The sequence below is a fragment of the Loxodonta africana genome, chromosome 14, assembly GCF_030014295.1.
Source record: "Loxodonta africana isolate mLoxAfr1 chromosome 14, mLoxAfr1.hap2, whole genome shotgun sequence".
NCBI lineage: Eukaryota > Metazoa > Chordata > Mammalia > Proboscidea > Elephantidae > Loxodonta > Loxodonta africana.
Genome location: NC_087355.1, coordinates 50,117,261 through 50,131,743, shown reverse-complemented (window position 1 = coordinate 50,131,743; position 14,483 = coordinate 50,117,261). Strand labels below are relative to the sequence as shown.

Here is a 14,483-nt window from a genome sequence, read left to right as displayed (position 1 = left end):
CCAAACTGCTCAAAATTATTATAATATTACATATTATATATACTAAAGCTATCAAATAAATCTTTTTATACTTTTAAAATAACTGTTAAACTGTATGTCTAGAATTGTGGTTTTAATGTAAAATGTTGAGTGATTTATGTAACTGAATATAAATCTGCAGCAGTAAATTCTGTATTAATGTAAGGATCTGACAATCCAAGGGAAAGAAAATGAAGTAATCTGCCAGTAAGAAGTCCTCAAGCCGGGGGTCAGATCATGTTCATGGAAACCATCTGGTTGGGACCCTCTGAGCCACACCAAACACAAATGATCTTTTAAAAAAATATCCTATTCATTAATGCATCACAGCTGCACTGAGTGTTACTTCATTTTTCCATGGCAACATCCTTTCTGTTTCAAGGATCTTATTTCAGTTTTGGTAGCAACGTGTTCTTTTGCCAATATTGAACATATTCATGTGTTAAAGTGAAGGGAGTATTACAAATTCTTGAAGTAGAACCACCTCTATTTAGATTCCTATTAGGTCAAAGGCTACATATCTAAGTATCATATACTGAGGATAAACCAATAAAGTAAAAATTATTTGGTATTCTTATTTTAATAGACAAAGTGATTATAACACATTTTATCTGAAGTTCCAAATGTATGTGGCATTTGAAAAAATACATGTCATTGTGACACTCCACCTCCATATCTAAGTTTAGTAAACTCAGGTCTTTCTAATTTATACCCTTTGGAAACCCTGGTGGTGTAGTGGTTAAGTGCTATGGCTGCTAACCAAAGGGTCCGCAGTTCGAATCCGCCAGGCGCTCCTTGGAAACTCTATGGGGTAGTTCTACTCTGTCCTATAGGGTCGCTATGAGTCGGAATCGACTCGACGGCACTGGGTTTGGTTTTTTGGGGGGTGGGGGTGGGGGTATAGCTATGGTTAAGTACTCAGCTGCTAACCAAAAGGTTGGCAGTTCGAATGTACCAGGCCCTCCTTGGAAACCCAATGGGGCAATTCTACACTGTCCTACAGGGTCGGTATGTGGTATGAGACAGAACTGACTCCACAGCAATGGGTTTGGTTTTTGGTTTTACAGCTCTAGCGTTGCTATGAGTCAGAATTGACTTGACAATGGGTTTGGGTTTTGATTTTATAGCTATAGGTTGCTGTAAGTTGCAACTGACTCAATGGCAATGGGTTTGGGTTTTTTTTTTCTTTTGATATAGTTGTGATCATAACTCCATTAAAAAGGAGGGACTAAAATAGCTGTATTTATACATTAGTCTAAAAATGTTAATTAACCCACTGTCCATCATATAAAATACATTATATATAAATGCTTAAAATGCTGTACCATATTTTCCACTTCCCACATAACACACTTCTCTTGACTTAAAACTGGAAACTATAGTTGTAATTATACCTAGCAAAATTTTTACAGAATTAAACGTCCTCTGCTTGAATATATTTTACTCTTCAGTAAACAATTTCAAATAAAAATAAATGAATAAACATTGCAGATTGTATTTTCACTTACTCACTTTTCCTTTCTTTCATTCATGCATTCTCTAATATCTACCAGTAACCGTGCTGGAAGTCAGAAACAGAGAGACAAAAGACATAGTCCAATCCCTCAAGAAGCTTAATACTAGAGTGTTTTAAAATATTAATATTCTAACTATATTATCACTAGAATGTAAGCTCTATAAAGTCAGAGGCTCCTTATTTTGATTACTCTACAGTTTAAGTACATATACAGCGACTAGCATGTACTAGATTCTCAATAAATTATTATTAAATAAACAAACACAATTTCATTTGCTGATGTTAATTTTTTCAGGCATACTGTTCATCATTGCACTCCACAGAGGCAGCCTAGTAGGGTGATTAATTACACTGACTCCTCAGCCAAACCCCCAAAAAACCATTGCTGTCAAGTAGATTCTGACTCAGAGCGACCCTATAGTGACCCTATAGGATAGGACAGAACTGCCCCATAGGATTTTCAAGGAGGGGCTGACGGATTCAAACTGCAGACCTTCCGGTTAGCAGCTGAGTTCCTAATGACTGTGCACCAGGGCTCTGACTCTTCAGCCAGGTGGGTTCAAATTCAGCTGTGGGACCTTAGACAAGTTATTTAATCTCTCCATAAGTTTGGTTCCCTCATCTCTAAATAGGGAAAACCATAGCATTTAACACAGGAAATGCCACCTGAATGTTTGCTCAATAAATAAATTCAATAAGAAGCACTGTATATGTATAATATGCTAGATTCATGTATTAGCCCTCATGGATATACAAAAGATGTTCTCAGTTTTTTTATTCAAAAAATGTTGCTGTTTATGCTTTAAACTACCTACAGGTATAGTGGCCACCAAAATTAATAGCATTCCTTTTGCACTACGAATATATAAACTATCATCCAAATCAGCTTTCCTGTTTCATAAGGTTTCAGTGCATTATGAAAATATTTTTGGGTATTACATATTCAGTAGGAATCTAAACATACTTAATCTGAGGTTTCAAGTTAAAAACCTCAAAAGTGAACCTTTGTTGTCCTCCTTTCCAGAGCAAGTATTATCCACCTCCACACTTTTCCCGTAAATACTTGTCAAGGGACGACATGAAAAAAAATTCTTTGATTTGTATTTGAAACTTGTGCCTTCTAACAAACTACCATGTAATGACTGTCACGTCATCAGTATCTATAAATAAGAATATGGGCCTGTGTACAAAATCTGTAAGCATTAACTGTAAAAATTCACTCTTACAATGAAGGTAACTGACAGTTGATTTTTCTGGCCTGATGTCCATTCCCATTTTATCCTGGAGATAAGCTAGGAACTTCACCGGACACCAAGTATATCAACCAATACGATCACTGCACCACCGGTCATGCTCCAGATGTAAACTCCTGTGAGAAGGAGTTCTATGGGCCTAGCGTGCCTAGTTTATGGTGCTTGGAGCCTTGACTGAGACTCTCATCGAAACCAGAATTGAGAAGCAGTTCCCTAAAGGAATAACAGAACACCATTAGCAAAAAGAAGAGATCGGGATGCTCTGTATGAAAAATAAAGGGTCTACTACACTATACTGTCCCCTCAGAAGATTTCAGAGACTAGGGGAAACACCTAGTAAATGCCATAGGACAATAACAAGAACTTCAACGCAAAAGGCAAAAACATTAACATGAACTTCAGTACATAAGGCAAGAAAGCTGAGTTTGGCAAAAACCAGGTAAACTCCAGGTCAGGTCAGAGTATTTCTATGTTGTCAACTACATGCACTACCAATTATGTGCTTCTGGGATTAGAATGTAGCTTTTTGAAGTATAATAGATAAGTTCTCTGCTGCTCAGCAGATAGAGAAAAATTGCAAAGAACTAGTGAGTTTATGCTTATCTATTTTTATTACTATAAAGCTCCAAAGCCAAACTCACTTAAAAAAAAAAAATTGTTCAAGACTATATGTAGTATAAAATAATCCATTACAATGAAGCGTGGAAGCCCGTTTCCCACTGAAAAATAAATAGGTTACAGCAAATACTGTTAATGTCTTTATGCAATGTAAGTCTTTCTACCATAAGGAAAAAAGAACATGGGCTTAGTAAATACCAATTTTGGCTCCAAAATCAACTTTCCAGAAACTCTGGTTCCAAACACATTTACTTGCTTAAACTTCCACTAAAAGAATAATCCTTTGATGATTTTAAGTCATGATGTTCTGTTTTATCTGATGACAACTTCAAGGTTTTCTGTTTTATATTTTGGTGCATAAAACATTTTGGAACGTGGACACTGCTTTAAAAAAAAAAAACAACTGAGAATTTTAAGACTCAGATTTTAATCATTTAATCATAATCTAACTTTATCTTTAAAAATTTCCAGAATACATTAGCATCTGGAAATGTCTAAATATTTTGTATATTTAATACAGGGCCAGGACCAGGGTGAGGCAAGCCAGATGACTAGGTCATATTCAAGATAACCTATACAAAGATATTTCATTTGGTGCTCCTGTAATTTTATGTTAATTCATACTAAATAAGCTTATTTAGTCAAAATATTAATCACTATCTACTTACAATAAATTCAAAATGACATATAAGATTAATTGTTGGTGATAAAGCTAATAAAAATATTGCATCATTATTAGACAAGCAAAAAACCAGAACAACACCACAAAAATGTTAAAATTAATCTTAAATAGTGTTTAACCATTTCATAACAGGTAAGGGAAGTAAGGCCCATACTTAACATCCAGGATTTGATACTGCTGACTACTGGCTCCTTGAAATTCCATACATCCTTGGTTTCCATGAATTTACTAACTTCTCCTCCTACATTTCTGATCACTTACAGCTTTCTTCAGTGGCACAACAGTTCAGCACTTGGCTGCTAACAGAAAGGTTGGTGGTTCCAACTCACCAGCCACTTTGAGGAAGAAAAGACCTGGGGCCTGGCAATCTGCTCCCATACAGAAAACAGCCTAGAAAACCCTATGGGGGAGGTCTACTCTGTCAGGTGGGGTTGCTATGAGTCGGAAGCATTCGACAGCACCTAACAACAAAGCTTTCCTCAAAAATATTTCCTCATCTACTGACTGCTTTGAAAATTGTATTTCCTTTGAATGATGCTTTCCTACTGCATTTAACTATCTATGTCACTGTTGTTAGGTGCTGTCGAGTTAGTTCTGACTCATAGTGACACTACGTACAACAGAATGAAACACTACCGCGTCCCCTGCCATCCTATGATTGTTGCTATGCTTGACCACATTGTTGCAGCCACTGTGTCAATCCATCTCATTGAGGGCCTTCCTCTTTTTCCCTAACCCTTTACTTTACCAAGCATGATGTCCTTCTCCAGGGACTGGTCCCTCCTGACAAAATGTCCAAAATATGTGAGACAAAGTCTCATCATCCTTGCTTCTAAGGAGCATTCTGGCTGTACTTCTTCCGAGACAGATTTGTTCATTCTTTTGGCAGTCCATGGTATATTCAATATTCTTCACCAAAACCACAATACAAAGTGTCAATTCTTCTTGGATCTTCCTTATTCATTGTCCAGCTTTCATACACATATAAGGTGATGGGAAACACCATGGCTTGTGTCAGGTGCACCTGAGTCCTCAAAGTGACATCTTTGCTTTAACACTTTAAAGAGATCTTTTGCAGCAGATTTGCCCAATCCAATGCATCGTCTGATGTCCTGACTGCTGCTTCCATGAGTGCTGCTTGTGGATATTTTCTTATCTACTGACTACTTTAAAAATTATGTTCCCTTTGAATGACCCTTTCTACTGCATTTAACCATCCGTGTTGTTTTTAGGTGCTGTCGAGTCAGTTCTGACTCACAGGAACTCTTGACTTCAATCTTTTCTCCGTTTATCATGATGTTGCTTATTAACTATCTGTAGAAGGCTGTAAAAACTCCCTCTACTGTGAATCTCTAGCTCCAGATATGAATAGCCTACTGTCTAACAGACACCAGGCCATTCCATAAGCATTTCAAATACACATATAAATTCAAACTCCTTATTTGCCCTTCACCCTGAAAGCCTGCTTCTTCTATCAGCTAATGGTATCATTAATCATCTAAACACCAAAAAACTGGGAAATGGAAGACCATTTCTACTTAAGATTGCCTCCTTTCCCTCATTCCCCACATCCTCATTAGCCACCAAGTCTTGCTGATTTTACCTTAAGTCTCTCTGGGATCAACGTCCTTCTCTGCCTACTGTCCAGCGTTTTACAAACCGTTATTTCATGTCTTTTGCCCACGTTTTTTTGTTGTTTCAGGTGGGTGGATCAATCTGATCCCTGTTGCTTCGTCCTGGCTAAAGGAGAATGTTCTCCAGGGTATCCTACGTTCTGGAACATTAATGTGCTTGCTTGTTAGGATATAGGTATCATTAGGATTTCTGATAACACTTGGGGTCTTAAGTTGGAAGATTTTCCTAGACCTATCAAATAATCATGTAACCTAATACTATCTTTCAAATTCCGTGTCATATGGCTGCTTGAAATGATATAAGTAAAGGTTAATTGCACCCAATTATTCAATTCTTTTGTGGAATAAATAGGGAATGAGATTACCTTTAATAAAACCACTTACAGCATCATGAAAAAACATTTAGGAGCACAGTAAACTTCAAATAGCTAAATATTCTTGATAGTAATATTCTACACCATGCAATAATGTCATTTAGTTCCTCTATAAATCAATAAATACTCATGAGGGGACAATATCTAAATTCAGTCATAAACTAGGAATTGCATGGCCTAGGCATCCTTGAAGTAAATGACATTTATCGTCACATCCGTTTTTCTCCTTTTAGATCCTAAGAGTTTTCTAAGGAATGTCTCTAAGAGAAGTTTCTCACAAGATGCTTCACAACATGGCATTTTGCCTTTATCCACTAGCCAAAGAGAATTACTTTGTTTCTGTTGTCTCCTCAGCACCTAGCACGCTATATAAAAATTAAGTGCTGAATGTGAGAATGAATGAAAGGAAAAAAATAAATGGAAGGGAAATATGCATCCACAATGTATTATGGTACCAGGTAATTGGCTGTTTTAAATTATAAACAAGTTTATAAAAGGGTGTTAAAATGTTAACTTGCTATGGTTCTTAGGTAAATACTTGTATTTTAACAAGATTTTCAAAAACTACAATATTTAGCAGAAAAGATATATGAAATTCTAGAAAGCCAAAGGAGGATACAAAGGAGCAGTAGCACCTTAACAATTCCTCAAATTATACTGCCACCTTCTTTGCCAAATCTGGGGCTACTTCTCAGGGAAGATGGCAATTAATTTTGAAAAGACACATAAAATTCTAAGAAATTTTCTACAGTTCCACCATATTAAAATTCAGTAAATATGTGCTGAATGAAATGAATGCTATACAAGCTTATTTTCTAGGATTTTGGTAGCAAAGCACTTCCTACTCTAGCAGATTTTCATAGCAAAGCACTCTACTAGGGCAGAGTGAAAAAGATCATAGGCAAAAGAACAAGAAAAGTGCATTGCTTAGGAGATACAGCTGTACATAAGATAATCAAAAGAGAAATTTTGTGTAACATCAGGTTGGACTTCAAAATTCAAGAGAGATGTTTTCCATGAAGATCTATATACACTAAATAAGAAAACAGCCAAAGAAAAATGACTTTTCTACCACAATTCCTAGTACCAATTTAGTGAAATAAAAATACCACTAATTCCTGAATACAGCTGACATAAAGTGCTTGAGAAAAACCTGATATTTAAGGTTAAGTGCTGGCGAGAGATCTGACAATTTTTGGATTATTTCCTTCTTCTATGGAACACTGTGTATGTCAAACCATAATTCAGAATTTCAAACTGAACTACAATCAGATAAGCTCACAATTACTTATTTAATCATTATAATAGAAACATGTGCTTTTAGTAACTCACATTTTTAACTGCTTACTAGTACATTATTTTAGTATTTGTCTTATACTTGTACACAAAACACACTTAGAATTACTCTTTCTAGAGGGTTACTAAAATGGTGTGTAACAAGATATATTACAAGAGTAGTACTGATCAGAAAAAAATAACTTATTTTACTGGAGATTCAGTTGAAATAGAATGTAGTAAGTCAGTGAAATCAAAGGAGAACATGAAGGTCAGCAATGCATTGTGGAGAAACACAGGATATAAAAATTACATTAAGAAATAAGAGGCCCCAAAATTAAGAAAGAGAATGCTGAGATTTTTCTTGTGACCACACACTACAGTAAGCCAAGAATACAAATAAAGTTTGACTTAATGTAACATAACTGAGAACTATCCATGCATCATCCTCATTCCCTTAAATAACAGGTCTCTGCTCAGGTGAAAAGACTGAGAAATGCTAAAAGCAATTAAATAAACAGATATAATTAGAAGGAACAAAACTATACATCACTGTCATGGATTGAATTATGTCCCCCAAAAATGTGTGCCACAATTTGGCTGGGCCATGATTCCCAGTATTTGTGAGGTATTGTGTGATGTTGTAAATCCTGCCTCGATGATGTTAATGAGGGAGGATGGGTGGCAGTTGTGTTAGTGAGGCAGGACTCAATCTACAAGATTGGATTGTGTCTTGAGGCAATCTCTTCAGATATAAAAGAGAGAACTGAACAGAGAGACAGGGGAACCTCATACCATCAAGTAAGCAGTGCCAGGAGCAGAGCCTGTCCTTTGGACCCTGGGTCCCTGTGCAGAGAAGCTCCTAGTCCAGGGAAAGACTGATGAGAAGGCTGTCAGAGAGAGAAAGCCTTCCCCTGCAGCTGACACTCCAAATTTAGACTTTTAGCCTACTTTACTGTGAAGAAATAAATTTCTCTTTGTTAAAGCCATCTACTTGTGGTATTTCTGTTATAACACCACTAGCATGAGGAGATACTCTTTTATTATTACCTTAACATTGAATATAAATGTTCAGCAACATTTAGGTAGTATAGAATTTATGTATTTTCTGCCAACTTCAGTTGCAAAAAATGTAAATGAACCAAATGTTTCCTGCATTCCTTTCCCTCATCTCTATTATCTGATGCCACCACTGTGCTTTAGAGAAGGAAGGTGAGTCAACACAAGAAATTAGGAAAATGGAGTAAAAGGCCTCAAAAGGTGGCTGAAATTGGTGAGACATAGGTGATGTCTATTAAAAAAACCACACTTCCTACAAGCTAAGAGTTATAACAAGAGAATGACAAGTAACATTTTCTCCCTTGTTCCCAAGACCCACTATTCTCTTAACTTTATTAGATAGCATGTTCAGAAACGAGAGGCTGTAAACGCTGTAAATTGATGCTTAATATTGAATACTATGTATTTTTTCTTCAGTATCATTATTTCCCACAGAACCAAGATTCTGTCATCATTTATTTCCTTTCAGCATCAATAACTTCTTTGAACATATTTCCTATTGAATATCTGCTGAAGAAAAATAAGGTCTTTATCTGACCTTAATTTTTCATGCACAGATTTGCTGATTACAGAATTCTATGTGGGCAGTTTTTTTTTTTTTTTTTTTTCTCCCCCTCAGGAATAAAAGATATTATTCCATTGTCTTCTGGCCTCCACTACTACTGATAACAAGTCAGGTCTTTTCTTACCACTGTTCCCTTGCATATGATGCGTCAGCCTCTGCTTTTCTCCTTACCTTTGGTTTTCAGTAGTTTGACTATGAAATACCTCAGTGTGCTTTTCCTATTTAATATGCTTGGAGTTTACTGAGATTCTTGGATTTATGTGTTGTGTCTTACATTACTTTTGAAAAATTCCTGACTATTATCTCTTTTAATATTTCTTCTGTGTCATTCTCCTTATGGGACTCCAATAGAGATATATGAGGGTATTTGATATTGTTCCTCAGATTGTAGACTCTCTCTTCTATGATTCACTCTTTCTGAAATCTTGTATTTCAGTTTGGGTAACTCTATTGACTTGTCATCAAGTTCACTGATACACTCTCTGCTGGGTCCATTTTCGGATAAACTCATTGAAAGAATTCTTCATATCTGATACATTTTTTAAGACAGCATTTCTACTTGTCTCTTTTTTTATACTTTCTACCTTTCTGCTGCAACTCACCTTCTATTCTTACGTGATGTACACTGTAACCACTACATCCTTTAACATAATTTAAAGTCCCCGTCAAATAATTTCAAAATCTAGGTCAGCACTGGGTCTGATCATATTGACTACTTACTCTCTTGATGAATCATATTTTCTTGATTGTTAATACATCTTATAATGATTTATTGTATGCCATACAATATATGCAAAGAACAGTAGATGATGAGGAAATAATATTAGTGTTCAAAAAAGGCCAAGCTGCTTCTTCTGGTTGGCCATTAGTATCTATATGGCAGGGGGCAGGGGGATTGGGTCAATCTAGTCTATATTTGAGCTGTTTCTGGGCTTTGTGGTTCCTTTAATTACATTAATTTCACCAGAGGCTTCAAATAATTTAAGGGCAAGATAAGAACACTTTCATTTTAGCAGGGCCTGGGATCTGAGTGTATAAATGGCTTGTCTCATTTATCTTGTCCATCTCTCAAAAATTCAACAAGCTGCAGGATGCTGCATGTCGGCAGAGTTCTCTCTAGCTTTCCTGCCCCTCTCTGAATGATACAGGGCCTCCACTTGTTATTCAGTGAAAGGACCAAAGTGCCTGTGAGGTGTTGTATTTCACCCCCTGACACAGTGCGCATATTCATTGAGAGGCTCCTCCTCAATTTTTCTGCTCTATTCCCAATCTTTATAGAAAATATTAGATGAAGGCCCATGGAAAATAAGTGATGGATATGGGCACACACCTCCCTCTTTGTGTCTAGGATTGTAGGTATTCTAAACTCTCATGCTAGTTCATACTCAGTCTTCAAAAATATGTTAGACATTGATCTGTTTTCCTCTTACTTATGCCTACGAGCTTCCTTCTCCTGGTGCTCTGCCAAAGCTGAAAGCAGCTGTAGATTCCATCTATTCTAGGAATTACTGCTTTTCACAGTTTGGGTTTTAGCATACTGGTGTTATGGCAGTGTCAACTGGGACCACAGCTCTCTGGTGGGCTTAACAGATCATCTAGCCTGTTCTTTTTGTTAAAGTGGTGGCAACCTTCTCTTGTGATTTTCTATATCTTATGCAGAAGTGGAAGACCCTATTAGATATTTACTGTTTGATACATAAAAATTCTATAAAGTTGACTCTAGTATCATTTTTCATATTTCATTCAAAGAGAAAAAATTCTATAGAGAAACTTAAAGTTTACACCTGTTATTTTTGTCCAATTATTACAGTAACATCTGATAAGGATCTAATTGTGTATTTTCATTATGTAAAACTTGATACGGAAGGAAGGTAATTCAGTAATGTCAAATTATGTGCATTAAAAATTGAAAATAAGTGAGAAGACAATTCAGTAAGTAAATATTTCCATATTTAATTTGGAATTAGAGAGGAAAAATAACTAGATAACCCTTTATTTTAATTTCAACTCAGTTCTTACCTTAGTACTGAGGTAAGAATGTGATGTGTACATTAAAAATTTTAAATAATACTTAAATAAAGCAAAAATAGAATGAGTTAATTCTTTTTAAATTCAAGAAACATTTCATAATTTGTATTTTTATACAATTTTAATAGGAAGACCATACAGTATGCTTTTCATACAATTTTGTTTATACTATGACAAGGACACCTATCATTTTCAACTAGGTTACGGAAATTAGATGGTACAAAGAGTATTTACTGCTCAAAAAACTTATGATATTAAAGGTGCTGAAAATGAAAAACGATCATAGAAATTAAAGCCATAATATTTCTAACTTTTATTTTACCTGCAGTGTGAGACTCTTTACTGCATTCCATACTATTCCAATAAATTCTTTCATTCTTTCTTCAGGACTTCTGCAGCCTTCAGATATATTCAGCATGGCTTTCATGGGAACTGACAACGGTCGGGATTCTAGGCATAAGAACAGCTAGTTATTTAACAGATATATATCTGTTAGTCTTACCAAAAATACATATAAAAAGTAATCTGAAGATTGTTTCTTTCCTTGTTTAAAATTATAATTTGTATGAGATTATAAAAACCATGTTAGATAAGTTTATCTTGTAAAATTTCTGATTTTTGAAATATTCAAAAGTACACAAAATTAACCCGCTTGAAGTCAAGAGGTTGTGATAACTCCGGTGACGGATGTGTGACTGAAAGTTGGGCTTGTGCAATAATGGTAATGTGTTATTTTTGCATTATACAGATGTGTTCATATTTAAAATTTCATTAAGCTGTAACTTAACAAATTGTACAATTTTCAGTATAAAAGTAATACACCAATAAAAGGGTTACTTGAAAAAAAAGGGGGAGCTCAACTACAAAAGCACTTTATTCACCCATAATTGAAATGAAATGGGCTTTCCTATATGTGAATTTTCCCAGTAACTAAATCTTAGTCATAGAATTTCTCAAATTTTAAAACTCATTTTATTGTATTCAAAAGAGGTATCTGATTACATAAAAGGCAGATCTATTTCTTGGTTAAATGAAATGTGATACTCTAGTCTCTAGATTACGTATGTTAACGTTTGTTCATCCAAAATAAAGAAATGAGTGAGTTTCAACAATTTTTATATGATAAAATTTCAGAAATAATTTTAAACAATAATTTATAGCAATATATAACTATCATATCTAAATAGAACCATATGTATTTACATAATAAATAAGTTAATGAAAACAACTTATATATAACATTAGTACTTTGTAAGTAGTATAAAAAATAAATCAGATCTTGCTTTTTAAGGCTTGTACTAAATCCAATCTGATGATTTTAGAATGATCTCCAAAGTAGAAACTACCCATTAACACCAATGTACTCATTTGAGCAATGACAGTGACTACTTGCTACATCTGTGCACAACTGCCTTCTCTTCCTACCTTGGTTCCCATATTTGCAATTATACTAGATTTCAAATACTTTACAAGCATGAGGCATAGACATTTGTTTCTCATACTCAAACCATAGATTAGACCATCGTGCCTTATAAAAACTCAACACTCTTTGTTAAAAAAAAAAAAAGCCAGTTTTTAAGAGCTCCATGGAGAAATCTGCTGCAAAGAATTCCAGGAAGATGTAAAAACGACGCAAAGGCCCTGAGACTTAGGAGTGCACTTGACATTTTCAAGTATAGAAGCAAGGACAGCGACAGCACAGCAAATAAGCGGTAAGACAAGTAAAGATGAGCTCAGACCTACAGATACATATCAAGTCATAGAGAGTGAAGATACTGGCTTTTACTTTAAGAAAGCTGGGAAATGACAAGGGATTCTGAGCAGTCATGACATTACTGCACACATGTTTTGAAAGGATTTTTCTCGCTGCTCTACAGGGACTTAACAATATTGATAAAGAGCTGAAACAAGAAGACAAGTTGTGACATGATGGCTATAATCCAAGTGAGAGATGACACTGGTAGCATGCAGGTGTTAAAAAGTGGTGCAATCCTGTATCCATTTCAAAGATGGAGCCTACAGGATTTACTGATGAGTAAGCAGAAGTTCAGTTATAAAAGAGATGAGAAGCATGACTCCAAGGTTTTAGTTCTGAGCAACTGCAAGAACAGGGCTGCAGGAAAAGAAGTTTTGAGAGCAAAAGCCAATTCAGTTTTGGCTATGTTAAGTTGAGATTTCTTTTAGGCACCCAAATGAAGAAGGGAAGAAGGGAGGGTGAGGGGAGAAAGAAAATGTGGATCAACTCTGTCTAAAATGAAATGATTGATATAATTTTGGAATACCTACACTGTATAATTCCATCATTATAAATGAGGTACAGTTAAAGTTATGACCAAAAGCGTATATTTGATTTCTTTGAAGTGAAAAATACATGTAGTATAAGCCAAATGAGCCCTGGTGCATAAGTGGTTAAGCACTCAGCTGCTAACTAAAAGGTCTATGGTTCAAACCCACCAGCTGCTCTGCAGCAGAAGGAGCTGGCAGTCTGCTTCTGAAAAGATTACAGCCTAGAAAACCTTACAGGGCAGTTCTACTCCGTCCTACACAGTTACTATGAGTCAGAATCGACTCGGGGCACACAACAGCTGTATAATCCAAATTGTGTTTTGGAAACAGTACATAAATTCAAGCATGGGTTTTTCTATACATACACTAAATAAGATATAGAAGAACAAAAAGAAATCGTCTGATAGAAGCAGTTATCTCTGGGAAGGGTAAAACTGAATAGATGAAAGGTAAAAGGAGGAGAGTATATACTTCTTCACCCTGTGTATTTCAGGATTAAACATTTTACAAAAAGGAATTATCTATTGTATTTTTGTAAAGCCATTAATTTACTTTGTACCAGTTTTGGACTTCATTAGTTTTTTTTTGTCCATCAGTAGTTATAAGAATAAAATGGCTACCTAAATTTACTGTAGAACTCTACCAATTTAAATAACTGGCTTAAAATGTAGAACCAATTTTAAAATTCTTTGACACAATGAATACCAAAGCCACTTACAGTCCAATAACTAAAAAAATTTTAATACAGAATATTAGTGTTATATAAGTACCACAATTTCACCTTAAAAATGAATCCATTTAATAAACGTTAATACTATCAAGGAAACACTGCTGGAATAGTGGTTAAGTGCTACAGCTGCTAACCAAAAGGTTGGCAGTTCGAATCCACCAGGTGCTCCTTGGAAAGTCTATGGAGCAGTTCTACTCTTTCCTATAGGGTCACTATGAGTCGGTATCCACTCGGCAGCAATGGGTTTGGTAAAATATTATCAGTTCTGGCACCATTATATAAATGTGAAGTAATATTTCCAGTTGCCAATAACAAAAATAGTCACACATTTATTGTGAATCTTATAGTTGCTAATATAACGATCTAATTTAAAACAAAACACCAAATACTGGAGGCCCTGAAGATCTACATGTTGCTTAAAATTACTTACAAATAGCTATGAAAA

The 14,483-nt window shown here is 35.3% G+C and overlaps 1 protein-coding gene across 25 annotated transcripts in view; it reads right to left on the bottom strand.

The window, feature by feature from the left end:
- Positions 1-14,483, bottom strand: part of VPS13B (vacuolar protein sorting 13 homolog B) — a 916,907-nt gene that overhangs the window by 432,367 nt on the left and 470,057 nt on the right. For all 25 annotated transcript variants that reach the window (XR_010317809.1, XR_010317810.1, XR_010317811.1 and 22 more), the window contains one exon: positions 11,345-11,472. Coding sequence is in view for 22 of the 25 variants with exons in the window: in XM_064267936.1 (XP_064124006.1) it covers positions 11,345-11,472 (128 nt within the window). In the remaining 3 variants the exon portion in view is untranslated. The remainder of the gene's footprint in view (positions 1-11,344; positions 11,473-14,483) is intronic.